The sequence below is a fragment of the Lissotriton vulgaris genome, chromosome 7 (genome assembly GCF_964263255.1).
Source record: "Lissotriton vulgaris chromosome 7, aLisVul1.2, whole genome shotgun sequence".
In the NCBI taxonomy this organism is placed as follows: Eukaryota; Metazoa; Chordata; class Amphibia; order Caudata; family Salamandridae; genus Lissotriton; species Lissotriton vulgaris.
In genome coordinates this window covers 489,808,136-489,836,116 of record NC_141695.1, presented here as the reverse complement: position 1 = coordinate 489,836,116, position 27,981 = coordinate 489,808,136, and the positions used below count along the sequence as shown (strand labels likewise).

At 38.7% G+C, this 27,981-nt stretch overlaps 1 protein-coding gene across 1 annotated transcript in view; it reads left to right on the top strand.

Moving 5' to 3' along the window:
• The window catches only part of LOC147701931 (myosin-4), a 36,710-nt gene extending 11,558 nt beyond the window's left edge, over positions 1-25,152 (top strand). Inside the window, exons 13-41 of the mRNA XM_086930557.1 lie at positions 697-815; positions 900-1,049; positions 1,160-1,330; positions 1,923-2,226; positions 3,683-3,750; positions 3,835-3,922; positions 4,307-4,424; positions 5,280-5,403; positions 6,324-6,460; positions 8,263-8,518; positions 10,057-10,299; positions 11,031-11,207; positions 11,301-11,446; positions 11,810-11,900; positions 12,255-12,644; positions 12,745-12,871; positions 12,979-13,097; positions 14,802-14,998; positions 16,085-16,268; positions 17,600-17,765; positions 19,325-19,449; positions 19,545-19,853; positions 19,950-20,153; positions 20,247-20,372; positions 21,956-22,126; positions 23,177-23,281; positions 23,385-23,480; positions 24,349-24,486; positions 25,016-25,152. Coding sequence (XP_086786683.1) covers positions 697-815; positions 900-1,049; positions 1,160-1,330; positions 1,923-2,226; positions 3,683-3,750; positions 3,835-3,922; positions 4,307-4,424; positions 5,280-5,403; positions 6,324-6,460; positions 8,263-8,518; positions 10,057-10,299; positions 11,031-11,207; positions 11,301-11,446; positions 11,810-11,900; positions 12,255-12,644; positions 12,745-12,871; positions 12,979-13,097; positions 14,802-14,998; positions 16,085-16,268; positions 17,600-17,765; positions 19,325-19,449; positions 19,545-19,853; positions 19,950-20,153; positions 20,247-20,372; positions 21,956-22,126; positions 23,177-23,281; positions 23,385-23,480; positions 24,349-24,486; positions 25,016-25,027 — 4,661 coding nt within the window. The 3' untranslated portion in view covers positions 25,028-25,152. The remainder of the gene's footprint in view (positions 1-696; positions 816-899; positions 1,050-1,159; positions 1,331-1,922; positions 2,227-3,682; positions 3,751-3,834; positions 3,923-4,306; positions 4,425-5,279; positions 5,404-6,323; positions 6,461-8,262; positions 8,519-10,056; positions 10,300-11,030; positions 11,208-11,300; positions 11,447-11,809; positions 11,901-12,254; positions 12,645-12,744; positions 12,872-12,978; positions 13,098-14,801; positions 14,999-16,084; positions 16,269-17,599; positions 17,766-19,324; positions 19,450-19,544; positions 19,854-19,949; positions 20,154-20,246; positions 20,373-21,955; positions 22,127-23,176; positions 23,282-23,384; positions 23,481-24,348; positions 24,487-25,015) is intronic.
• Positions 25,153-27,981: the final 2,829 nt, after the last annotated feature.

Below are 27,981 nucleotides of genomic sequence, written 5' to 3'. Positions count from 1 at the left end.
GAAATGTTAATTTTGCCAAATCAAAAGCTGGCATTAAAATAGAGCACCACACCTATGCAATCAATATTTTCAATCACATTCTTTGCTGTCTTCTGCTCAATGGTAACTACTCATAGCGGAATTGACAGGAAAATAGATAACAGAAAAATAGAGTGAATACACACATGTTCAGCTAGAGTCCTTGCTTTTAAACACACAAAAGAAAGATACATGCTAAGGCTGGCTTTTCAGAAGAAATATGGATTTTATGAATGGTATGGAATAGGACTGTTGTGATAAAAAATATGCAAAACCTTTCATAGCTAAATCCCTATTTTCATCAAAAAGTTAAAAGGATTAATTATGTCATACAACTTTTCCTCTTGGCTTTCCATTGCCAGAAGAAAAGTGGTAGCCCAAGCTTGGATTAAACTCATAAAGTTATGACTGTGAATACCAGAAGCAAGTCTGTTATGCCCTCCTTATTTTGCCGGAAAAGTGTATGTAAAAGAGGTACATTGCAGGACACTCATACACCATATGTAAAAGAATCTCTCTCACAGTTCCAGGTTTGGTTTGTGGTTAGCATTATTTAGGGCTGGTAGCATGTTTACGTGTGTTTTTGAATATTACAGATAATTTGTGATAATTCTCGGGTATGTGCAATTATTTTGACTGTTCCAAATATCCTCAATAAGTGTATTTTTATGATTGCAGTCGCTGACAAGATTGCTTACCTGATGGGTCTAAATTCAGCAGATCTGCTTAAGGCTCTCTGCTACCCAAGGGTGAAGGTCGGGAATGAGTATGTGACCAAAGGCCAAACTGTTGCACAGGTACCGTAGTTTTGTCAGTGCTTGTCTGTTGAGCGCTAGCAATGAAAAAATGTGCATACTCATTAAAATAATATTTCTACTAAGGTTTACAACAATGTTGGCGCGTTGGCTAAGTCAGTCTATGAGAAGATGTTCTTGTGGATGGTTGTTCGCATCAACCAGCAGCTGGACACCAAACAATCAAGACAGCACTTCATTGGCGTCTTGGACATTGCTGGGTTCGAGATATTTGATGTAAGTGGAATAGAAATATTGTGAGACAGATCTGTAACCTAAGGAATTTGAAGATGAGTACTTTTCTTATACTTCTACTCACAAACACATGTTGCCTCTTCGTTGTTCAGTTCAACACACTGGAACAGCTGTGCATCAACTTCACCAATGAAAAATTGCAACAATTCTTCAACCACCACATGTTCGTCCTGGAACAGGAAGAGTACAAGAAAGAGGGGATTGAGTGGGAGTTCATTGACTTTGGGATGGACTTGGCTGCCTGCATTGAGCTTATTGAGAAGGTAAAGTGATGTTGTTACTCTACTAGAGCTCTATTGTGTTCTTTGCTAGACATCTAATGCGATGGATCCTTTAATGTTAATAAGAGACGCTGCCGCCCTTTGCATAGTTGATGCTATTAAGCTTGTTAACTCCATTGTGTAACAACATGACCATTAAACAAAGAAAAAATGATCAGTACTGTGACTGTTACATCTATCCCAAAATCTAGAAATAAAAAAATCTAAATGACTAAACCTTTCATTAATAAAATATACCACAGAAAGAAAAGCAAAGTTGTACAATTGTCTATTGATACAATGACACAAACTACCTGTCAAGCATACTATCCAGCACACGCCAATGTTGCCTAATTCAGTCCTGTTTAGCACTTATATCTGTTCATTATACATCAGTGGCCGTAGCTTCCCATATGGGCACTGACATTATACTGTTAATTCATTATACATGGTAATAAAGATTACTGTTGCCCTACAACTCCACACTCCCTCTTACAAATTACAGGAAGTTCACTTTACTAAGCCATTTTGTCATGCTATTTATTCAAGTATATCTGATGCCTAACCACTACATTTATATTTTCTCATCCTTCAGCCCATGGGCATCTTCTCCATCCTGGAAGAGGAGTGCATGTTTCCCAAGGCATCAGACACTTCTTTCAAAAACAAGCTCTATGACCAGCATCTGGGCAAGTGCAACAACTTCCAGAAGCCCAAGCCTGTGAAAGGCAAAGCGGAAGCCCACTTTGCACTTGTGCACTATGCTGGCACAGTGGACTACAACATCACTGGCTGGCTTGAGAAGAACAAGGACCCTCTGAACGACTCTGTCATTCAACTGTACCAGAAAGCATCAGTGAAGCTTTTGTCCTTCCTCTATACTTCTTATGGTGCTGAAGGTATAACATTAGATGACATATCTGTCTATCTATCTGTCTGTCTGTCTGTCTGTCTGTCTGTCTGTCTGTCTGTCTGTCTGTCTGTCTGTCTGTCTGTCTGTCTATCTATCTATCTATCTATCTATCTATCTATCTATCTATCTATCTATCTATCTATCTATCTATCTATCTATCTATCTATCTATCTATCTATCTATCTATCTGTCTATCTGTCTATCTGTCTATCTGTCTATCTGTCTATCTGTCTATCTGTCTATCTGTCTATCTGTCTATCTATCTATCTATCTCAGTTCTCCTTTGTGGATGAAAAGAAGGAATTATGCAGGTCTCACCTAGCAAGGTCTGAAGAACTTGCAGCATGTAATTGTTATAGTCAGAATATATTATGCTGCTGACCGGTGAAGGTCTTTGCTGCATCACCGAAGGGGATAGATTGTACGTTAAATAGTTGCAGGTCATAGTGAACATCTCATATAATTATATATAATACAAGACTCCTGCCCAATGCAATATAACAAATTACAATTTCACAAAAACTAACAGGTGAAGTGTCATATCAAGAATGCACTGCTATGAAGTGAACCATTTCTTTGAAGGATGCTTTGCAATTATTAAAAGAATGGACAACTTGGAAGCCCATTTATTTTCAAGAGCAGGCGGTAATGGTTAACCTTATATTCATTTATTCAGCGCACTGAACCAAAAAGCCCACTTGGGACCGGTGTACTTGTATTGAGACCCTAAATGTGGGAAAGATCACCTTTCCCTCCCTCCCCCATACACATATGCCCAAATGACAATACTGCTTAAGGCAGTAAGGTGCAGAATTTGGTAGATATCACCGATGTGTTTTCACACTTTATCAGATACATTGGTTGTCATTCTGAAGGCTGCTATAAGAATGAGCTTGAATCACAATTAAAACTTGTGCACAAAGGTTACATTGACCATGGAGTTCTTCACCACACAGATTTTGCTCAATAAACTCCAACAATGCTGGCCACACAGATTTTGCAGAATAAATGCCAGCAATGCTGGAATGTGCATGGGTAAAAAAACAATTTACTGAGTATGGCATCTTCAAAAGGATGAAAACTTGTGGAATTACTGTGTGATCCCTCTTTCTGAACTACGGCACTGGGAATGGTTAGGTAATACTGCACAAGAGGAATATCGAATTCCATGGTATCTCCATTTTTGTGGGTGTTATTGCACACAATGATGCCACAATCAGTGAAGTCCTTAGAAATATATCAGCAAAGTTTCATAATAAAGAATGGAGCAAAAATAAAGAAACAGAAAATTTGACACTAAAAATGACCACTGTGACACTATGGTGTTGCTTTTTGCCTGCTTAATGGGACACAGTATGTCATACTTTTTGATCTGTTTGCTCATGTTTACAGCCATAAATTATCATGTCAGTTCTTTTACCTTGTTCCTCTTTTCAATTAAGATACCGCTGGCAAAAAGGCCGGCAAGAAGAAGGGTGGTTCTTTCCAGACTGTGTCAGCTCTGTTCAGGGTAAGCCACATTCACAGATTTATTTATTTTTGTTTGAACATATAGCGAAATTAATGCAACCATTATTCAATGCTTAAACCACAGGAAAACTTGAACAAACTGATGTCCAACCTGAGAAGCACCCACCCCCACTTTGTGCGTTGTCTCATTCCCAATGAAACAAAGACGCCTGGTAAGAGAACATTGATTTGCCAATTGGTAGGGAGAAGACTTTGAGAGATTTTAAGGAAGGCTATAAATCCTTCATTCATACAGTGAGTCCGTGTACAATTACAGAGGAATAAATGAACTTACAGTTGCTTAGTATCCTTTTGTGTATAGCATATGTAACTATTTTGCATCAAAGGGTATATATGAATAACACACGCTCATGGTCAAAATGGCTCTGTGAACCGGGCTCTACATCATGGGCTTAAGATTTATCAATATGACAGAATATTTATAAAATAATGATTTATGTGTTTACAATGTAAATGGCGCTGATATATACAATTTGGTACATGTTTAAAAGTACGCTTTTAGTTTTAAAGCTATTTTTTGTTTGGATTTCTGTAAGGCGCCATGGATCACCATTTGGTTATCCACCAGCTGAGGTGTAACGGAGTGTTGGAAGGTATTAGAATTTGCCGAAAAGGATTCCCAAGCAGAATTTTATATGCTGACTTCAAGCAACGGTATATGTTACATAAATATCACCTTTGTTTATCATTGTATTTCTCTGCTATTTTCATATGTCACTTCTAATGTTCAATCTAGGTGGGTTTTATACTGACACCTATTTCATGTCAGCATCAATTGAATATTAAGAGAGCAAAGAATTAAGTCACATTTATATTGTAAGGAGAAACTTCTGAGAAAAAAGTGCAACTTCCCCCAGGTGTGATACCTACAAGAAAATATGTTAAAAGGAAAACCTTGACAACTTTTTGTTCAAGCATTAATCAAAAATCAAATACTAATAGAAAAAGTCTATATGAAAAGTCTATAGAAATCTCAAAAGGGTGCGTTCATCTATTGAACTATTAGCAAGCAAAGCAACATTTTTGATAAACCAAAAATGGATTGAGAATTTGGAAAAGAATAATTTCATGATTACAATTAGAGCGTGTGTCTAACCTAAGTGGGAATATATAATTAAAATGTGCAAACATGCCTGTATTCCTTGTTCCGTAGTACTAGGTAGGATCAGTGATGTAGGGCTGTGGAGATTATCATCTTGGCCAATGATGAGATGGTATATATTGTTCCAGTTGAGTAGATAATATGTTCATTCTACACATTGTTTTAATCACATTAATCAAAAGGGTGTTAGGTGGGTATTGATTGATGTTCATGGATTTAAAGATTGCACGGTGGCCAGGCTGGTCAAGGTTATGGTTATACCCTCTCCAAACATGAAGGGGGACGCACAGGGTCTAGCAAGTCGTACATCTTTATTCATCAGAATGCAGATTAGTGCTGATATGATCTGGCTAATCCACTCCATCATTTATGAACAAAGCATTGTCCTCTCTTTTACTTTATTTCAGGTACAAGATTTTAAATGCAAGTGCAATTCCCGAAGGTCAGTTCATTGACAGTAAGAAAGCTTCAGAGAAGCTTCTTGGATCTATAGATGTTGACCATACTCAGTACAAATTTGGGCATACAAAGGTAAATAGCTTTTATTAATGTTTTATCGCATATTCTGTGAATATATATAATTTATGCTACAATAAATACTAAATGTTATGATACTTTTGTTTTTTTATTTTGTTATATAATAATATATTACAAGCAGATACCCACATGTGCTTAAATTGAAAATATGTTGCTGCCACATATCTTAAATATGTGTTCATTTATTTATAAATCATGTAATTAGAAACAAAGTCCCCAATCATCGATCTACATTGCTCAGGGTTTGAAATATCAGTGATCTACTTCTTCATATCATCTTGTTTTAGAAACTAGCTAGATTAGAAGTCAACCAAAGATATCTGTAACTTCAGCTAATGTCAATAAATAACTATGAATGTGTTAAATATCTTCTTTAGTGGGCAATAGATTGTTGACATTTATGTCATTAGAATATGGCCCCATAGAGGTACAGATTTTGCAAAACATTCTCTGGCTATTGGAGAAACATACCCTTCCAATCACCATGCAAGAGACTGCAATTCTTTTACTTGCTAGATGAATTTCAATTCTCTTTAGAATCTGTTAGCCTGATAATTATGGGTAGGAGAATAGTGCACCCAACATGGTGAAAAACACGTTGAGTACTGATGCTATGGGATGATTGTGTCACACTAAAAAAACAAAGGCACAACTTGCTTTCTTGTTGGTAACTTACATTACTTACACATCACTATTCTCTGTGCCTTTTGTGCTTCTATATCTGCTGCACACAATTATTGCATCACATTGTGTAAAATTACGTTTTTAAACAACTTACCAATATGTATAATATTTGGTAAAATCGATGCCTTGGCAAGTTTCAATTTCAAATTCCAATTATGTACATACTTACTATCGTTATGGTTTCTGCATTTTGTATATGCTGTTACCCAACCTTTCACTCTGCACAATAGGTTTTCTTTAAAGCTGGCATTTTGGGTACCCTTGAAGAGATGAGAGATGAACGCTTAGCCCAGTTGATAACTCGCACTCAGGCTATGTGCCGTGGCTTCCTCATGAGGGTAGAATTTCAAAAGATGATGCAAAGGAGGTGAGAACTGAGTAATATTGTGAAAACATTTCTCCTGCATGTTACCAAGCACTATGTCAAATCTAATGTATTGTAATGTATTTTGGCATCCACTAAATCAGGAGTCACTAATATTACAATGCCATCATCAATTCCATGTGATACTGACATGCAAAACACATACAGATTGCATGTTTAGGTAAAAGGAAATTAAATGTAATAAATGATACAATACTTAGGATCACTGATTCAATCTGCATCTTTGTAAGTGTTGTCCGTAATCTGGATAATTCCATAAGTGAGACGCCTTTAAACAAAGATCAGTTTATCTCACAAAATCAGCCTACAAAGAAAAGACATTAGCAATAACATTCCTATTTATTTTAGAGAGCCCCCCACATGTCTCAATGCTTAGGTTATACACACTATCATGGCTGCCATACTCCCTGAGCCCTCATCTCAAAACGCAACTACATTTATTAAATTGATATAGTAGAAAAACAGAGCTATAGTAAGCATTTAATTTCCGATCATCAAAGGTCACTTCCAAAATCTTTCCTAACAATCTACAATCAATTTCAATGCTGTATAGAAAGTGTAAATTTTACTTGTTGGACAAATACGAGGACAGTTAATACAGGCAAATGGTTTAAGATACCTTTGGTTTCAATCTTAGGAATGGCTACCTTGCATTCATTCTGTCCCAATCCATCACTTATGTGCTTTAAATGCTATAAATGGTAAATACAGGAGGCTGAATGAATGAATGAGCATTTATGTGGCCTAATGCCTAAAGCCGTTGACATTGAAGATGGGGAACCGGGTTCGAGTCTTGGCATGGATGCTCAACCTCTTGTGGTTCTGGGCAAATCACTTAATCTCCTTGTGCCTAACAAAAATGAATATGTCCATCTGTAAAACAACTGGTGCTAGAGTAAAGTGCTCTGATACATTTGGGACAAGTTTGTGCTATATAAAACTTAAAAAAACAAATGACTGTATGATATTTCTAAGACACAATCTGGTAACCCTGAAATTAGCCGTTCTAAGATTTCAAACATGAAAAGCAAATATTAAAGTAAAATTTAGCTTTGAACTGTGTTAATTTGAGGTAAGTTAGATTCCTAGTTCATTCCAAAGTGTGGATCACAGTACAAGTCACTTTATGTACTTAACACTAAGAATGTGTACTGGCATGAGAAGGTGGTGCTCTCATTGACTGAATTCCTACTATGCACCTGTTCCATATATGCAGATAAATTACAGTATTTCTCAACACTTCATATATTTCCATACATTTTCCTTTTATTCTGCACACTTTCTATCAGTGATTTCCTTGGGTTGTGTCTTTCCATCAGACATTAGCCTGTTAGTCCTTAGGTAAAACAGTGTGAGAACATATCCTGTGTTCACCTTCTTCCCATGGAAAAAGGCAACAGTTTAAATGACTGGGAAGTCAGGAGTAACAAGAAAATTATATATGGGCTGAGTACACTAGGGAAGGATGAAGTTTTCAGAAAAGCATTTGCCCACATCGGTAACATAGAATAGAAGTCATGTGGATTGACTATTGAAGAATGTTTATTCTCTTGTTTCTCATATTACTGTGTTAGATTAGAACAGTGTGGTAATCTAGGGAAATCAGAAAAGGGAAACTAATATAAACAGTACTTTGAGAAGGTGACTTGTTGTGTAAATGTAACTTTACATACCTTTTAAGTGCATTATATTACTGTGAACATAAAGGTTTAACAATAATGTGCTAAGATATTTTCCTGTTGTTTTTATCTGAATACCTACCAATTTATGTTATTAACTCTCAGGGAGTCCATCTTCACCATTCAGTACAACATCCGCTCATTCATGAATGTCAAACATTGGTCATGGATGAAGCTGTACTTCAAGATTAAGCCGCTCCTGAAGAGTGCAGAATCTGAGAAGGAGATGGCCAACATGAAGGAAGAATTTGAGAAAACCAAAGAAAATCTGGCTAAATCTGAGGCTAAAAGGAAAGAACTGGAAGAGAAAATGGTTGCAGTTATGCAGGAAAAGAATGATCTGCTTCTCCAAGTCCAGTCTGTAAGTAACTGTAAAAAGCTAATCTTGATGTGCCTCTAAATCTCAAATTAACCCAAGCCCACTGACATTAATTCGAGTACTTTTAAATGAGGGATATGTTTATAAATTAATTTAAATAGGAAAAACTCAGCATATGCCTTTGACTGACAAATATTTTCAAGGATTATTTGACATCAATTGGCAAGGGCTTCAATCTGTGGATCTTCTACTTTGCAACTTTAAATGTAGTCTTTAAAGTGATACTTTGCATACCAACCAAGTGATTAGCCACATGGCTTTTTAGTTGATAGTAGGAGACCTACAGTTCAGGCAGACCAATTAGACTTTTAGTCTAATTGGGCTAATATGTCTTAGGAACAATGCACACATTAAGATCAATTGGAGATGCGATCTCAATACAGATTTGGAAACGATGATGTTCTCTTAGCAGCTCCATGTATATACTGACCTTTCAGTTTACTTCTCCAGTACATTGTTATTCAGCACGTGTTTTGACTTGTTACATTGGCCCTACAGCTTTCGGTATGGTACTAGAATATCATGGACCAAATATGTTCTGACAAAAATATTGTTTAGAAACATATCTCTCCACTTGATTAAATAATAGAAAATCTCCACCCAATTAGATAACATTTTTGCAAATAGTAATTAGGACACAGCATTTATATTCAACAATATTGTTGAGAGTGATTTTGTCAATTCACCCCAGCTTTCTTCTGCAGTACTTATTCAGTGCCATTTCAATGGTTCTAATGCATTGCATTACAGAATTCCATTACAACTCTTAGTGAATTACCAAGTCAACATTTATGTAACAGTTAGCACTAGTTCGAAATTACTTGATATAATTGATTTTTCAAGTACTGAGCTGTTCAAAATGCATATTGAATCAGTTGAGTCAGAGTGTGAAAGTCTTATCTCCCTCAAGATTATTTTCATATGTATCTGTGATACGCATGTATGAAGATGGAGGGTGTTACATGGAAAATCTATATATCTGAGAAAAGAACTAAAGGTCATTCAGTGCACATTAAGGTAATATGAGCTCCCATTTGCCCTCCTTTGCAGTTTTGTGGCATAAAAAAATTCTTACAGTAAAATGCCCTAACTTGCTTGATGCTTCAGGCACGTGGCATTACATACATATAGGATGAAAATACAAGATGACACCTGAATATTCTTTCTCCTTTGAGAATTGAGCAGGCTCAGTGTCAACTGCGAAAGGTTATGTTGTGAATTGTAGGCAATAGTGGGGATGTTATCATAAAGTGCCAGCTAATTTAATCTTCAGGAAGGTAGAGTTAGGTAAATACCTGTGCCAAGTAAGGAGGGACATGATTAGAAAAGATAGTATGGTTAAGGCAGAGGCTAATTTTAACGATTTTCACCACAACATGAGTCCTTATATCTGTTGCTTCAGCATCCACCAAAAGGCATAAGCAACCACATAAAATGTTATGTTTGATACTTTAGATTTTTGGCAATACAGCATTATATTTTGAATCTGATGTTTTACATTTCTGTTTTACATATATAAGGAATCGGAAAATCTGTCTGATGCTGAGGAGAGGTGTGATCAACTCATTAAAAGTAAGATTGGTTTTGAAGCTAAAATCAAGGAAGTGACTGAAAGGCTTGAGGATGAAGAAGAATCCAATGCTGAGCTAACAGCCAAGAAAAGGAAGCTTGAGGACGAGTGCTCTGAACTGAAGAAAGACATTGATGACCTTGAACTGACACTGGCCAAGGTGGAAAAGGAGAAACATGCCACGGAGAATAAGGTATGTCATACTGAGCAGATGCTTCATTAGAAGGTGTCCAACCTTTGAACACTGTGTGATACAGAAATGTGGGCACATTGTTTTAAAGAGAAATGACACATGCAAATGCTCCTTTGTCTTAGTGCTGAAATGCAGAACCATCATCGATCTTTCCTTGGGCCATGTCATCGATCTTTCCTTGGGCCATGTTGATGCCACATTTTCCTTTTTCATCCACATACATAGATTGGGTCGAGATAGGTTACTTATATCATCAGAAATTATCTGGCAGATTGGTGATATCTAGACGAGATTTGTATGCGGTTCACTATTTAATCATTAGGTTAGTGTCCTCAGTAAACAGATTCAATTAAACATCAAGTTCCTTTGCCTATGCATTACACCCATTGTACCACCATGTGTCCCTCAGTTGATCATAAAACTAAATATGTCACCATACTTTACCTGTTCTCTGACTAACTTTAAGAGAGATTGACCTGTAATGCTGTCTTAAATTGGAAATTGCAAAAATGTATGCTGGTAGCCAAAACGTATCTTGCCCTTTCAGTTAAAATACCACGCTGCTACTTTTTGCTTAATTGCTAAAGATAAAATACATTGTCTAAGCACAATTACAGGTACAATTGTTTTAAGGAGTTGTGGAAGGCCCATGAATAAAAAGTAAATAAAAGGCATACATCACTTTTATTTTAAAATATGGATACATATGCAAATCTTTCTATCATGTTTAGGTTAAAAATCTTACTGAAGAAATGGCTGGCCTGGATGAAAACATTGCCAAGCTCACCAAGGAGAAAAAGGCTCTTCAAGAAGCCCATCAGCAAACCCTGGATGATCTCCAAGCTGAGGAAGATAAAGTCAATACCCTAACAAAAGCGAAATCTAAACTGGAGCAGCAAGTGGATGATGTAAGACATATACTGAACTAATGGTAGCAGTTGGCAAAAATCTATATCATGTCGCCAGAATAATGATAGTTTGTGTTTTTTCTGTTTCGTTAGCTTGAGGGGTCTCTGGAACAAGAGAAGAAGCTGCGCATGGACCTTGAAAGAGCAAAAAGGAAGCTTGAAGGTGACCTCAAACTTGCCCAGGAGTCGCTGATGGATATGGATAATGACAAGCAGCAACTGGACGAAAAGAACAAAAAGTAAAAACATACAAAATATAATGTTGCTTTGACATTGACAACAGTAACGAAATATGATAGCCATTGTCAATGCTCTGTGGTGGTGGTGATTGGGGGTTCTAGAATAAATGGCAAAGCCTAGAGTCTGACAGATGATGAATAAATCATAGTCTACCTCTTTTAAGGGAATATATCACTAGTTATGGTGGAAAATATTGGTGTGAAAATACCACCTGAGTCTCAGACCTTTTCAAGGGGAATAATGGCTCATTTATGATCCGGAAGATACTCAGGGTTGTGATGGATAAACATCCCTTAGACAACATGTTTGCTTTGTAATAAACACACACAAACATTATGTTTATTTGTTTTCCCCTAAAACAGGAAGGAGTTTGAGATTAGCCAGTTCCTAAGCCGGATTGAAGATGAACAGGTTCTAGGGGCTCAATCACAGAAGAAAATTAAGGAATTACAGGTAATTCTATGTATGCACGCTTACATACATTTATATTATTCAAGTGAGAGGGGCAATATTTACCCAAACCTTCAGACAAACAAGGAAAAATATGGAGAACTAATAAGCAGAATGAATATCAACATTTTATTTCTGTTTGTGTGTGTGTGTGTAAAATGGTGTGTATATATGCATCCGTGAAATTTTGAATAACCATTTTTACCTCTTTTCCAGATAAAAGTTTTACGTTTTTAGAGATCTATCAACAAGCTTTTTCAAGTTTTATGGAGTATTTGTTAATTACAAATGCTAGTTTGAAGCAGAGGCAGTTTATGGCTATACAACTGAGGGTAATATTTAAAATGCTTATTATAGGCTCGTATTGAAGAACTTGAAGAGGAGATAGAAGCAGAACGAGCGTCTCGAGCTAAAACAGAGAAGCAGAGATCAGACCTTTCCAGGGAACTTGAAGAGATCAGTGAGAGGCTGGAGGAAGCCGGTGGGGCCACCTCAGTTCAGATTGAGATGAACAAAAAGCGAGAGGCAGAGTACCAGAAAATGCGCCGTGACCTGGAAGAGTCAACTTTGCAGCATGAGGCAACAGCAGCCGCTCTGCGCAAGAAGCATGCAGACAGTACAGCAGAACTTGGGGAGCAAATCGACAATTTGCAGAGAGTCAAGCAGAAACTAGAGAAGGAGAAGAGTGAACTGAAGATGGAGATTGATGACCTCGCAAGTAACATGGAGTCTGCCTCTAAAACCAAGGTAATTATTTTGTTTCTCAATCCCAGGGAGTATCATGAGTTGCAGCTAAAGTTTTGCAACATGTTTATCTAAACTCTTCTCATTTTGCTTCAAAACAAAGGCTAATCTGGAAAAAATTTGCAGAACTCTGGAAGACCAATTTTCTGAGCTTAAGTCAAAAGATGAAGAACATCAGCGCCAAATTAATGATTTAAATACCCAGAAAGCTCGCCTGTCAACAGAGAATGGTAAGTACACAAAGGGCACGTGTAGTGTACATTTCAATATTATATGCACAATGAAACTGTTGTAACATGGGTAAAAAGAGCTGATTTTGTGATAAATCTGGTTGTAGGCGAATATTCTCGGCTTCTAGATGAGAAAGAGTCTTTAATATCTCAGTTAAGTAGAGGCAAGCAAGCCTTCACCCAGCAACTGGAAGAGCTGAAAAGACACTTGGAAGAAGAACTAAAGGTAATTGATGTAAAACAGCATACGTTGCTCTTATCTGTATTCTCATTCTATGCACATTAACCTTATTTCATGTTGATACATATTTTTGTGCGTGTGAGCTAATCCTTGCAATTCCATGTGTATCAGGGAGTGAGCTGCTCTTTGTCATTGAGAACCTTAATGAAAACTCTGGTCCACTTTGCTTTCTTCTTTGAATTGGAATACGTTTAGGCAAAAGTAGGGTGGAAGAATGTGAAGCACACATGAAAGACCTAGTAGCTAATTATCGGTGAATGCTTGTTCAGCAATTCATTGCCATATCCTATAAGCACCACATACATGTGTCCCCCACAATGACTTTGGATTATTTAAACTCAGACAGGGAGGAGAAGGTAAAGGCAGATCCAAGCATATATGCATCGTGAACCAGGGTCAGCGGACTCAATAATTCTCGCCTCGGTGCCTAATCTAACCAGGGATCACACTCGGCAACTCTGGCAATTAGCTTGCCTTATCTCCATAACGGCCCCCCACTAACGCCGGGGATGCCTGGTTTCACCTTGGAGATACCCAGGAGGGAACATCACACAGGGAAAGCCAGGACGGGTTCCCCAGCGGTCTATAGCGCCAGGACGCCTACGGGTAGCAGTGCGCTTTACAAGACACACACATTTACATTTACATTTACAGTATCTCCGGCACAAGTGTGAATTATTTGAGTGAGCAGGCAAGTAATGTTTTTGATCCTGATAACAAGGTGCACAGCCACAATGCTCATTAAGTGCACCCAATATGGGGGTTTGCACTCCATCATTTATAGGGCAGCCAAGCTCATTTTCTGCAGACAGTGACTGATCTTTTATGGCGCTTCATGGCTAGCACACTGTGGTGAAATGTTGAATATCATAAAATTGAATGAAGTAAATGTAATTGAGTATTTTTTTCAGACTTTGGCTTCTGATCTCCATGACTCTTACTGAGGGAAAAGAGCACCCTGCATGTCTACATTTCTAGTTGCCTTGGTGCTAGAAAGCTTTTAGTACCTTTTGGACAATTTCTTTCACAATGCTCAGCATTTGTCAGGCTCCGTTACCCACACTTATTAATGAGGCAATAGTCTTTTTAAAATGATTATACACTGCTTTTGAATGTATTTCTGCCAGTATTTTCACTTATAAAATGTATTCACATTTGCATATGTAATTGGTGGAAAATGGCACCTACCCCTGTAATGTGTATTTTGATGTTTTAATTGTTGAAAGTTATTTGTTTGTCCATTTTATGATCCTGACTGTGGTAAGTAGAGGTTGATAAATACAAAAACAATAGTTGATGGACAGAATGCAGAACAATGTCATACATTCACCCCAGTACAGAGATCTGGGCCTAAATCCATCGTGTTTGTGCACTCCACACAACCCCAGTTCAGACATGGCCATATGCAAATCAGCCTTGACCTTGTGCCTCATGGGAACAGTCCAGCCCGAACTGCCAAGCCATGTCTTTGCTGGACCGGAATCAAGCATCCTAGGACCGGTTTCTGGCTATCAGCCGTCTTCGGCCAGTAGAGGTTGATGTCAGCTACTACATATTGAACATGTTGACATTTCCAAGCCTTTAATTGTAGACTTGTACTACACAATTTTGTTGTTTTTAAAAGAACCATGAGGGTGACTCCCTTAAACATTTTTGATCCAAATAAATCTTTTATGTCATATATTTTAGGCTAAGAATGCACTTGCGCATGGTTTACAATCTGCGCGACATGACTGCGACTTACTGCGTGAACAATATGAAGAGGAGCAGGAGGCCAAGGCTGAGCTGCAACGAGCCCTGTCCAAAGCCAATGGAGAAGTTGCTCAGTGGAGGACCAAGTATGAGACAGATGCCATCCAGCGCACCGAGGAGCTGGAAGAGGCCAAGTAGGTTTCTGTGACATTTGCAACTGCTTGCATTCCTATTTCTATATGTAATGACAGAAAATCAGTTGATTTATCGTCGAGAAAAGCGACAGCACTTTCATATTTTCAAACAATTGCACTAGAGGAAATCTGTAGATGCCGGAATGAACTTTGAGATCCAGTCAAACAAATGTTTGGTAATTCCGTTTGCATATGAGTATCTGAGTGATGCTCAAAGAATCGTCATGCTGGGTTCGATGCAAACATTTTTGCACTTTGGCATAGTTATTTGTATACAGCTGATGCAAACCAGAGACGCACAGGGAGCTTATTATTTGCGTCATAATAAGTCTTTCTGATTAGTATCAAATGTTAACAGACTTTATTTTCAGGACCCATATTCAAACAAATATGTTTTATGTATGTCTAGTATTGTCTTGAGTATCACTGGATTAGGCCATGCGAGAGTTAAACATAAGTAAAATGTTCTTGACTTAAGCAAAGGTGTTTGACCTCTGTAAAACGTATGACAGTTACTTACATTTATGATTCTGGATACAATAAATGGCTATTTCAGGCTTTAACATTTCTTCTTGGGATGCTTTAAAACATTATATTTAAGATATTGTTCTCAATCATAAGAGCTATTTTTTCTGCAAAGGAACTTCTGAGGTCTTGATAGCGCAGGTGTCAAACCAGCCTTTTTAGATCTTAAGTTGATTTATTAAAAGATATTTATGTGAACAAACACATAAGACTCATGAAGGACCGGCACCATTTCTGACGGTTGAAAACTTATTTTTGTAACCAGAAAATATTTAAATGTATTACTAAAATGTAACAATTTGGGAAATGATCTTGGTCAGTGAAATACTCTCAGAACATCTATAAAATAAACTCTGATAATAAAAATCCAACAACTCCCTATGTAGGTCTTATGCCTTCACAATTTGATAGCTTTTAGTCTAGAGCCAAATACTGCACATTTAAAAAAAAAAATTGTGTCTTTCACTGTTTTGAAATACCTTTTTGGTTCAAGGGATTTATGTATACAAATCATGAAACAAATGCACCAGAGTACAGTCCATATCTTCTTATCCACATTAGGAAGAAGCTTGCTCAGCGACTACAGGATGCAGAAGAACTAATCGAAGCAGTTAATTCTAAATGTGCCTCATTGGAAAAGACAAAGCAGAGACTTCAGGGTGAAGTTGAAGATCTTATGATTGACGTAGAGAGGTCAAATGCAGCCTGTGCAGCTCTAGACAAGAAGCAGAAGAACTTTGATAAGGTGATTTGGGAAAACCTTTGTGGAATATCTTACATTTATACATTACTGAATTCCTCAAAAACTTTAGCACAGTGTATTTAGGAAAATCTATAAGAAGAAGTTATTTTCTGTAGATACATTGTTTTAGGTGGGAAACATCGTTTTCTTTTTGTTAGTTAAAAACACAAAGTTTCAAATTCTCTTCTATGCAATTAGGGAGGTCCAATATTGAACTGTAATTTAGAAAAACGCCCCCAAGCTAATTTTCCTTTATGCAAACCAGAAACATTGAATTTACATTTTAGTTTACAAATTAGATCCTAATATGTCATGATCCTGAGTTTACTGTGTAATTTGAGAAGATGCTCAGGACGAAATTGTAAATAAGCACCAACTTCTAGCTCTTCATGCCAATTACAGACAATAAGCTATTCTGGCTCTACCTCTAGAAGGGACCATTGTTCATTGTCATGACTTCAGACTTCAAGATGGACATATTTAAGAATACCAGATGGCAAGAATACATAATGCAGGTTGTGGATTCTTGTAGAAAGGTTTCAGAGGAGAGGATCTGAAGTCTAGCTGTCCACAAAAGTGGACATCTAAACAAGAAAGCGTCCCTCTTCTTAACAACACATCAGAAACAAGGAACTATAAATGTGCTCTTACTGAGGGAAGAGAGTACCACATTTTATAAGTGTTTCAAATAATGTGGTGCTTTACTAAAGGCATTAGAAAGAAGTCTTAACACACTCATTTCCATAAACTGGAAGGTCCTTTTAGTGGACACCTTATACTTCAGCATTTAGGAATGCTAACTCAGGTAACACAGCAAATATGCAACCTCGTTGCACTCTTGGCACAGTTGGCTATTTACCACTGTTTGCCAAGGTAAATATTCACTCAAGCACATGCAGTTTCAGAAGGGTGACATTATGGGACTGGTCTATGACACAATAATCAAAACTTGTGAGAGAATATGAGGATTGTGGAATTGTGTCTCCTTCTGACATCTAGACCTTGAAGGCAGTCAACTCATACACTAGTTTTCCGATGCAATGAAAAGACAAATCAGGCCCTTCTGCACAATCCTAAAAAATACAAGTGGAGGCAAAATATGGAATGACATGTTGTAACCTGACATACAATGTTGTATGCACAATAGAAGCAAAAAGTTCAGGAGAGCTCAGGAGCACACAGATGGCATTTGGGTGATTTAGGTAAAAAATAGAATAGTTATTTGACTTTTGGTCTGAGAGATAACAGATATTCTGAGAGAAACTCTGATAAGATTCAAGTGTAACGGAAGATTAACATGTGTTCTACAACTTGTAAATGGTATGATTCCATAGGTTCTGGCAGAATGGAAACAAAAGCATGATGAAGCCCAGGCTGAACTTGAAGCCTCTCTGAAAGAGACGCGGTCCTTGAGCACAGAACTGTTCAAAATGAAGAATGCCTATGAGGAATCCTTGGACCAGCTTGAGACTCTCAAGAGAGAAAATAAAAACCTTCAGCGTAAGTGCTGGATTCAGCCAGGGTGTCCTTGCTTTGTAGGCATAAATACATATTTTATAGATGTACGTTTTTAAAGCTAAGTGCACAAATACATTTCATTACTCTTTCAGACTTTTCCTCATCCTATTTGGGTTGTCTGGTATGATACAGTTTGTCTACTCATATAGGGGTTACAAACATACTTGAAATGAAAGTGTGGTATCCTTGGTTAGTACATGTGGGTTGTAGCATGTAGAATGCTTGCTTAGAATGTTACAGAGCTGTAAATGTGGTCAGTCAGGTATCTGCCGACTTCCATTATGGATGGGACATTGCTGATGCTTCTCCCTACTTAATAAACTATGCTGTTAATACTTGTGCCTGCTGAATGTTGTACTTTTCCACAGAATGGTTAATTCATAGTTTATAGCGCTGAAGCTCTGACATACCAATGCAGATATTTGTCATGATTTGTGCTTTGTGTTGCACATATCCCTTTTACTGACTAGTGGTGTTTGCACAGTCCTGTAACAATTGAAATTGTAACAAAGCATAAAGAGACCATTTATGCTAGACACATGTCTTTGTGGTTTGGTCTTGTCTTGTGACAGGGTAATTATGTCAGCAGTGTCAATGGGATAAGGTGTTCTGACCTCATTGAGATCATCATGCACATCATTACAGTGGGCTGCTCTAGCCTCCTCATATTGACATCATCCTGATGACTATATGGTGGTGCCTCATGATAGAGCACTTTTATAGTATAAAGATCGAATGGTTCAGCCTCTGATAGAATGTGGATCTATATTGTAAAGTCAACTTGGTATATCCCCTGATAGGATAGCATACCGTATATGAATATTTGGTCTGATAGACTCAGACTGTGTTGTAAAACTATAAGACTAGTGCTCTACTTTTATGATTATTGACTCTTATGTACATGATAACAATAGGAGTTTGAAGCATTAAAAGATAACTCATGTACTTTGAGAGAGCTGAGTGCAGTAATATCAGATGTAGTGTAGGGTACGGCAGATGTTTAATAATGGTATTAGGAAGCAGCCTTAGAAGGAAACCTCAGTGGATTATGCGTTTTTTGTATTGCAAGTGGAAATATGGTTTCATATATGTCACAAAGGTGGTGTATATACCTTTAAGTGGAATGCACATTATGATTTTTACGCGTGGTAGTTTTAGAAGCAGTCTCCAGCACTTTAATGAGGTAAATGGGGGTGAAAAACAGCACTGAGAAGAAGTCCCAGGCATGTTACTAGGTTGGGGTGCTGTATCATCATGATGAGATTCATGTTTTCAAAAAGTAAGTGTTCAGCTTATAAACGTTAATATCCTTAGATTGTCATGATATTTCAAGGCAGCTGTAGATAAGAAAGCATTTTTGTCTTTTATTGACATTTCAAATAACTGGAATACTCATAATTTTCTAGCATATATCGATAACAAATCACAACTGTTGATCTTAATAATATATTGTGTAATTAGTGCTCCATTCTATGTACCGAATGGCCGATTTTAATAATGAAATGCCAGATGCAACAACGCATGTTTTTTCACATTCATAGAGGAGATATCTGACCTAACCGAACAAATTGCTGAAGGCAGCAAAAGTATTCATGAACTGGAAAAAGCAAAGAAACAAACTGAGCAAGAGAAATCCGAACTCCAATCTGCCTTGGAAGAAGCAGAGGCAAGTACATACAGTTAAAGCCATATTGGCCAAAACTATTTATGTCTTTATGTAGAGATTAATTTAAGTGCTGCAATACTTCTTAATGTTTTCAGGCATCCTTAGAACATGAAGAAGCTAAAATCCTGCGTGTACAACTCGAGCTAAACCAGGTGAAATCTGAGATTGATAGAAAGATTGCAGAGAAAGACGAGGAAATCGATCAAATCAAGCGGAATAGCCAGAGGGCCATGGAATCCCTACAAAGCACTCTGGATTCTGAGATCAGGAGCAGGAATGATGCTCTCAGGCTAAAGAAGAAGATGGAAGGAGATCTCAATGAGATGGAAATCCAGTTGGGACATGCCAACCGCCAGGCAGCTGAAGCACAGAAACAGCTCAGGAATGTGCAAGGGCAACTCAAGGTAAAGGATCCAATTGACTGTCTTTACTTTTTCTGAGCTGTACTACCAACTGTCAATAGATGGCAAATCACACTCTGTTTATTCCATTCCACAAAGGATGCCCAAATTCACCTGGATGATGCTCTTCGAAGCAATGAAGATTTGAAAGAACAGGTGGCCATGGTTGAGCGAAGAAGCAACCTGATGGCTGCAGAAATTGAGGAGATGAGAGCTGCTCTGGAACAAACTGAGCGTGGGCGCAAAGTAGCTGAACATGAACTTCTCGATGTCACTGAGCGGGTGCAGCTGCTACACACTCAGGTATACTGAAAGTTTCTCGGTGCTGACATGTTTGCTCATGCGCTTTGCTTTAATATTAATGCTTCAATTGACAATGACCCCTTTACTTCCCAGAACACTAGTCTCATCAATACGAAGAAGAAGATGGAGACAGATATTTCTCAGCTACAGAGTGAAGTAGAAGAAAGCATCCAGGAGGCAAGAAATGCAGAAGAAAAGGCAAAAAAGGCAATCACTGATGTAAGTACTTGTTGTCTTTAGCAATTTTGTAATTCAATTGGGAATCAGGATTTGTTTTTAAACTTGTTTAAGGTCGGTGAAGGGCATGAATGGAAATACATCATCGGGGTGGCTCCTAAAGTAAACTTAATTCAAGTAGGGCACCTGCCTCTACCAAGTTATTAACTTTAAATTTGCAAAGGAGTTTATTTTCAGCAGAGCAGTGCTTAATTTAGCCTCGGGTTTCAGGCGGACAGGAACAAAAAGGTGGAAATCATGGACAAAGAAAGCAAGGATGAGAAAAGAGCCAGAAAGTGCTACATATATGGGCAGAGAATGTCTGTGGTGGATGAAGGAGACATGAGGTGGATCCGGATTAGGCAGCCTTGGCGTGTGGCATCTTTGACATTTGATAAAGCTGGGTGCCTACTTCTGAACAAAACATTTAGCACGGCCCCTATTCTTTAACAAATTAGGCATTGTGGCAGAGCATCCAGAGGTAAGCATTATACTGAAAGTGGATTCTCGGGAAATAATCCCAGTACATTCCCAATGTACAGTTTGGAAAAACATGATGTCTTTCAGTGACAGTACTTTAGCAGAATTAAGGGCCACACCAGACTTTTTTTTACCAGTGAATTCCTAGTCTCCATTGCAATATCATGGCATTGTCTTACACTGATTCATCTTCACTTTATGGATTAAAGTTCCCTAAGGTGCGTTTTAAGTGTAAAAGCTTGAAAAATCCCAAAGTGTAGGCAGAATTATAAAGATGACCAGATGAGGTAGCAAAAGAAGACAGCCGTTATTTCTCTGAGCTCCTCTTTTGTCAGTTGCATCTGGCTTTCAGGAAAACCCTCAGTAAAGAGAGCCTTCCTGCTGGAAGGACTGAGGAGTACAGCCTACTCCTCTTTCCTCTGATCAATGGATGATGACTCTTGGCCACAGCGGTGTACTTTAGTCAACCCTTGCCAGGGTTCCGCGGTGACATCACAGTTTTTCGAAAAAGGCTATTGAAAGATAGTTGTAATTTCATTGCTGTGCATAAGGTGTGTTAAATATTGTCCCCCCTCAGGCATAAAAAGAGTTTTAATGCAGCCAAAACACATTTTCAGCTTCACTGTCTCAGAGCTAGTGCAGTAGATGTACTCATGGTCACTGCTGATATCTCAGCAGGTTTTGCTAAGATGTTTACATCTAAAATATTCTTAAGGTACCAGAATATCGCAACTAAAATACCATTTGACATAAACATTGTTTCCTATACATTGTTATAAAAATATTAGCCAATTGCAATAAATAATGGAAAATCCACAGACAATGGGTTGATATTTCTGTAGATGCTATTCCTATCAGACAATATTTTTGCTTATGATAGTCTAAATCATTTCAATTAAGATACTATCACGAACACCAGTTGCCAGTTGGCTAAACTGTTCCCTCTTTCACTTCCATCTACTTCTCAGTACTTAAGAGTTGAAGCAAGTAGCTTAACATTATATATGCATTATGAAATTGTGTTCAACACACTTCATTTTTCAGTGAAACATGTATCAGGAAAGAGGTGGTACTTGTTTATTACGGCGTTTGCTTTCCATACACAGGCAGCCATGATGGCTGAAGAGCTGAAGAAGGAACAGGACACAAGTGCCCACCTCGAGAGGATGAAAAAGAACTTGGATCAGACAGTGAAGGACCTGCAGCACCGCCTGGATGAGGCTGAGCAGCTGGCATTGAAGGGTGGCAAGAAGCAGCTTCAGAAACTGGAAGCCAGGGTATGGACCTCTGATGCCTATGCCATTAATAGCACAATACATACTCAGTTTGGGGCACCACTCGATCCATCATTCTTTTCAATGTCTCCTCATCAAAATATTTATTCTATACACATATGAGTAATACTTACACAATCTCTTTACAACATTATCAATATCTGTACGACATTATCACAAACATTTAAACTATCAGTATAAGTAGAAATGCTGGCTATATCGAAATATAACCAAGGCAGAGGGAAACAAAGTCTTCCCTATAATACTTTGAGGGGTTTGACTGTAAATTCATAGCTGTTTTTTACAGAACGTGCATTTGCACTCACAACACAAATTAAATTACACACGCACATTAAATGGCATGAGTAAATGTCCTCACAGGAGCAGAGAGTGGGTGTTGATGGATTCAAAAGTGGGGAAAACTTCACAGGCATTTGGTACATTGCCTGTCTAAATATGACTTACTATTATTCTTGTCAAGGACAGGAGTAAATCTGCAATCATTGTGTCAATTGATGAGATGTACACCCTGGGTTGGGCAAGAAATGGGTTTCTCCCTGGAGAAAAAGTAGTTTCTTCTCAGGGTGAGTGGGTAATAAGGAAAATGTGAGCCATAAATTGCAGGTACCTAAATAGTTGTGTAAATATACATCTGCTACATTTACTCATTCTGATGCATATAAGTAATTCTCAGTAGCTGTACCTATCACATCTTCTCAAGTTTTTTTATACATTTCAAAATATTTAGAAATTAGCTCCAAATAATGGAGTAAACTCACAAATATAGACAAACGTTTTAATTAATTGTTCTCATATGGTCTCTATTAGTGAATGAAAGTGCCATGCATAGACATTGCCATACAGCTCAAGAGGATATGTCTGGTCATGTAAACCTGTCAAAGATGTCCCTAAACATACAACCAGTCCTGACAAGTTGGCCAGATGTTAACGAGAATGAAGACTAGAATAACATTTTGAAAATTTGTCAAAGCAAAAAAACTGTTCAAGAGTACTAAATAAAATAGTAATTTCACAAAAAATGTAATCCTGCAGGTGCATGAACTGGAGAATGAACTTGAGGCAGAACAGAAGCGTGGAGTAGAAGCCATTAAGGGAATGCGCAAGTATGAGAGGCGCCTCAAGGAGGTCACCTACCAGGTAACTACGGTAGACTGGGTTTTGGCAGCTTTGTTGGGCAATAATAACAACAAAATGTTGTCATTTTCTCACATGGAATGACAAACTGTGCTTTTACTTACAGTCTGAAGAGGATAAAAAGAATGTCCTTAGGCTCCAAGACTTGGTGGACAAGTTGCAGTTGAAGGTGAAAGCATACAAGAGACAAGCAGAGGATGCTGTAAGTATTTGATACAAATTACAACTCACTATATACCATAGGATTGTATCATCCTTGACAAGCTCTTTGTAAGACCACAATTCCACTTTTTAGCTGAGAGCTTATTGCAACCATTTCAGTCAAATATTTAGAAAATATTTTTTTTTCAAAATGAGTCATGGACAAATATGTATTCCAGTTATGCCACCTACTAAGCCTAACAGTGTTAGTATTAAGAGGAGTCATGTGATAATGCACTGGCAAGCCTTTTCTAGAGCACTGGGGTAGAAAAAGCTATCTTAGATCGTTGTAGGTAGAAATAATAGTGAACCGCAATTAAGCTTATGAACATACGCCCAACACACTGGTGTTTCCATTCTGGATCAAAACTAAGAGAGGAAGGAAAATATCAGAGTCTGGAACATTCTAAGGAATTACCTTTCTTAGAGGAGAACATACGCCATTTCAGTTTGTCCATAGTCATATATAAAATTGATGGTAAATGTGATTTTGAGGCATACAGTAGAATTGAAACTATGAAATGTACCATTTTATGAAGATGTACAAAGGACCAGTTTCAGGGCAAACGTTTTTGCCCTAGTAAGTGTGTGGGGTCTGATCAGCTACGATGTAGGAAACCAATGTAAGTGTATGTACTCCTATATGGGTTGATGTGTTCTTAAATATGTTAATCTAAGATCAGTTATGTAGGTGCATTCACACCTTCTGATGTGCTCAGGCATCTTCTTTGTTACACACAGTATTGTTTAGATGTGAATAATGGAACAAGTGAGCAAACGGGAAGTCATACACTGAAACATTCTAAGCTGATAATGAGTTACACTTACTCAGACTGCATTAACAGAACACTATGTTATACCGGTTTCAGGAGGAACAGTCAAACACCCACCTGTCTAGATTCAGAAAGACTCAGCATGAGCTGGAAGAGGCTTCAGAGCGCGCAGACATTGCAGAGTCTCAGGTCAACAAGATGAGAGTGAAGAGCCGTGACATTGGCATGGGCAAGGTAAGAGCTGGGCTTTGGGTATTCTGTTGAATTAGAGAATAAAGTACGTATGGCCTGGAAGACTTGCACATGAACAGCGGCTTTGCCTTTGAACTGGGTTGCATGCACCAATAAATCCATAGACGATGCTTTTGGAAGCATGCATACGCTGGCAATGCCAGCACCAAGGGCCAAAAGGGTTGTTTCACAGGGAGCATGGAATCCAGAATATCACACTTTATAAGTCTAATCTTTGTATAAACTAGTATTTGATTCCATATCTGCATATGCTGCTGCCATAATAAATAGATATCAGCCATTCCACATGTCACAGAGTTTGGGTTGTAAGGGGGCAGAATGACAGATTATCACTGATGACTGAGTTATCATTTAGCACATCCTTTACTACCCTCTGATTACAAAACTGAAGAAGTGCTATCTCAAAAGGGTTCTTGCACATTAATTGAATTATTTATCACTTAGCATTATTATTCTTTGTTGAAATGGATGTTTACTATCCTTAATTATTGTATTGTTATTTGCATTCCAGAAAGCTGAATAATGAGAACGCCTGGCCGTTGGAAGCGGAAGAAGTGCATAGAATATGAACTTCTTTGTGTTTATACTGTAAATCTTGTCATGTACACACAAGTGTAAAGGGTAATAAATGTGAAGCAAACTTTATAATTCATTGTTTTTGGCTGTTATTTTTGGGATGTGGCTGGAGATAACCAAATGCTCAGATAATTTGTTTACGAAAAATTGGCAGGTTTTACAGTGGGTGGTAAAGGGAATTGTACATTGACATTTGAGTAAATCTCCTTGCAGTTTAAGTTTTGCATAGCCCACTGCATCTATGGTATTATCAGCTAAACATGAAACACGATTGTAAAGTCATTAAGCCAAGGGGAAAATCTTTACTCTTCGATACTAGTACTTCACCTAGTCCGTTAATGTAAAGGTTAAAAAGGAAGGGGACCAGAACACAGCCTTTTCTGCCGTCTCTCCTAATAGGAAAACTCTTAGAGCACTCCCCACCCAGACTGTACCGCACACTTGAAACAGCTCCACTATATAAGCGTCTTAAAAAACAATAATATGGGGATCCACCCGTGCTGCCTCAAGGACCTCCCACAGCCTTTCATGTCTTACAGAGCCAAAGGCCGCAGTGAAGTCCACAAAAGCCCAAAACAGGCTACCCTGTTTGGCTCTAGTATATTTGCCCACCAGGATGGCTAAGTTCAGACTCTGTTCTACTGTGCCAAGCCCAGCGCAAATACCATACTGTAGGTCAGATAAAATCTGGGTGTCCTCTGCCCAATTTTGCAGGTGCTCTAATATAACCCGCCCGGCCACTTTCACCACAGAATCCAACAGGGAGATAGGTCTGTAGCACCCCGGGTCATGGTGGTCCCCCTTTTTAAAAATAGGAATAATGGTGGATTCCACCCAGGTCTTGGGGAAACTTGATTTAATGCTGGCGTTAATGACTTGGGTCAATAGGCGCCCCCAAAAAGGCATGTTACATTTGTTATGTTATGTTATGTTATGTTACTAACTTTTATTCGGTGCACAGCTGCCCCAGCGAAGGGGCGTCCTGGCGCCTGATCGAGTACCACAACACAACAGATCAATGCTGGAAAGAGAGGGAATCAGTCAGCAGAGGCAAACAGGTGGGTTTTTATGGCGCGTCTGAAGAGAGTCAGGCTATTTAGGGCACGAATATGGACGGGGGGGGGGAGTTCCATAGTCCAGCCGCCAAGACACGAAAGGAGCGACCTCCCATCCTACTCAGTCTGAACCTAGACTTAATCGCCAAATGACGAGATTCCGACCTGAGAGATCGCGTGGGGACATAGGGAGAGACAAGGCCCGCAAGGGCAGGAGGAGAGGAGAGCTTCAGGATCTTAAATGTCAGACAGAGAGCCTTGAATTTGATTCTCTGTCTGACCGGCAGCCAGTGAAGGGAGGTTAGGACTGCAGAGACAGAACAACGTCTCGGGAGGCCAACAATGGCCCGTGCAGCGGCATTCTGCACCCTCTGCAGCCTAGTGGCCTCAGCCTGATTAACTCCAAGCAGCAGTGCACTTCCGTAGTCCAGCCGAGAGAGGATGGAGGCCTGGACCACCAGTTGCCGAGTAGGAGGGTCGAAGAATTTGAGGATTGGTCTCAGTCCTCGCAGAATACCATAGCAGGTAGCTGCAATCTTCTTTGTGTGGCTGGTAAAAGAGAGGTTAGAGTCCAGCCAGACCCCCAAGTTCTTAACTTCGGCCGCTGGGATGGGGGACACCCCCAGCTCAGGAGGCCACCACTGATCTCCCCAAATCAACTGGTACCCCATCTGGACCGCGTGCCTTGCCTCTCAGACTAAGGGCCAGGGCCCTGTTCACTTCTTCCAGGGTCATTTTAAGATCGACCCGGTCGTAATTGTCACTAGTAGTGTCAATGTCGACCCCTGGTTTCCTGGTCACTATACAACCCGGAAAAGTGGGTAATACAAGTTTCTTCAAAAATGGCTATGTCTACAGATGGGCCATCATTAGAAGACAGAAAAGGGGCCCTCAGAACTTTCCAAAAGGCAGCACTATCCTTCAATTACGCCACACTATGAAGGGAGTCCCATGCTTCATTACGTAAAGTACGCTTCCTCTCTAAGACCTCCCCTCTATTTTCTGATATAGCCTGTCTGAGTAATGATCTGGGCTGCTTATGCAGTTCCTTTTTCATCTTAGAATAAGCTTTGGTGCATTTCCTTTTGAACCACCCATGCTTTATCTTAATTCTACGATACTGAATCGTTAGCAGATTCCTAACCTCCTTGGAAATTTCATAAAAGGAGGGCACAATCTTAGCATCAGGCGCTAAAACACTTATGCAGGTGTCGATTGAGGACTTATAATTCGTAATCACATTTTTAGCCAGGGTGTCAGGATATACTTTCACCCACCTTAAGGGGTATCCATTTGTTTTGTCCGGTTTGATATTTTCTAATGCTTTTATAGTCTTGTTAGAAATTTTAGGTCGCAAGATGGGTAACTTAGCCAATAAGGAAAGGGGGAAGTGGTCGCTCAGGGCATTTTCCCCCACGGTAAAAGAGAGGGGCATGTGCGCGTGCGAACGTGAGGCCAAAATAAAGTCTTTGGTAGTTGCTAACCCTCTCCCGTTGAAAGTATGTGACATGGAAACAGGGATAGCCAACCACCCATTAGCATAACCTAAATCTAAAGCAAAAACAAGCTTGTTACATGGGCCGCCCACTCTTATTTAACTTTCAGTTTTGTCCATTGTTAGTTGCCACAGAAATTGCACCAAGAGCCTGGAACCTACATGTAATAAGTGGACTGTTGTGCATTTATACGCCACCAACATATGTCACAAACATATATTTATATATATGACTCCAGAAAGCACCATTGTGCTCTGGCTAGGCTGCCCTACAGCTACAAAAAGACAAGAAAATGTCTTGTCATGTGTGGTCATGTGGAAAAACAATATTTTAATATAATGCTAATTTAC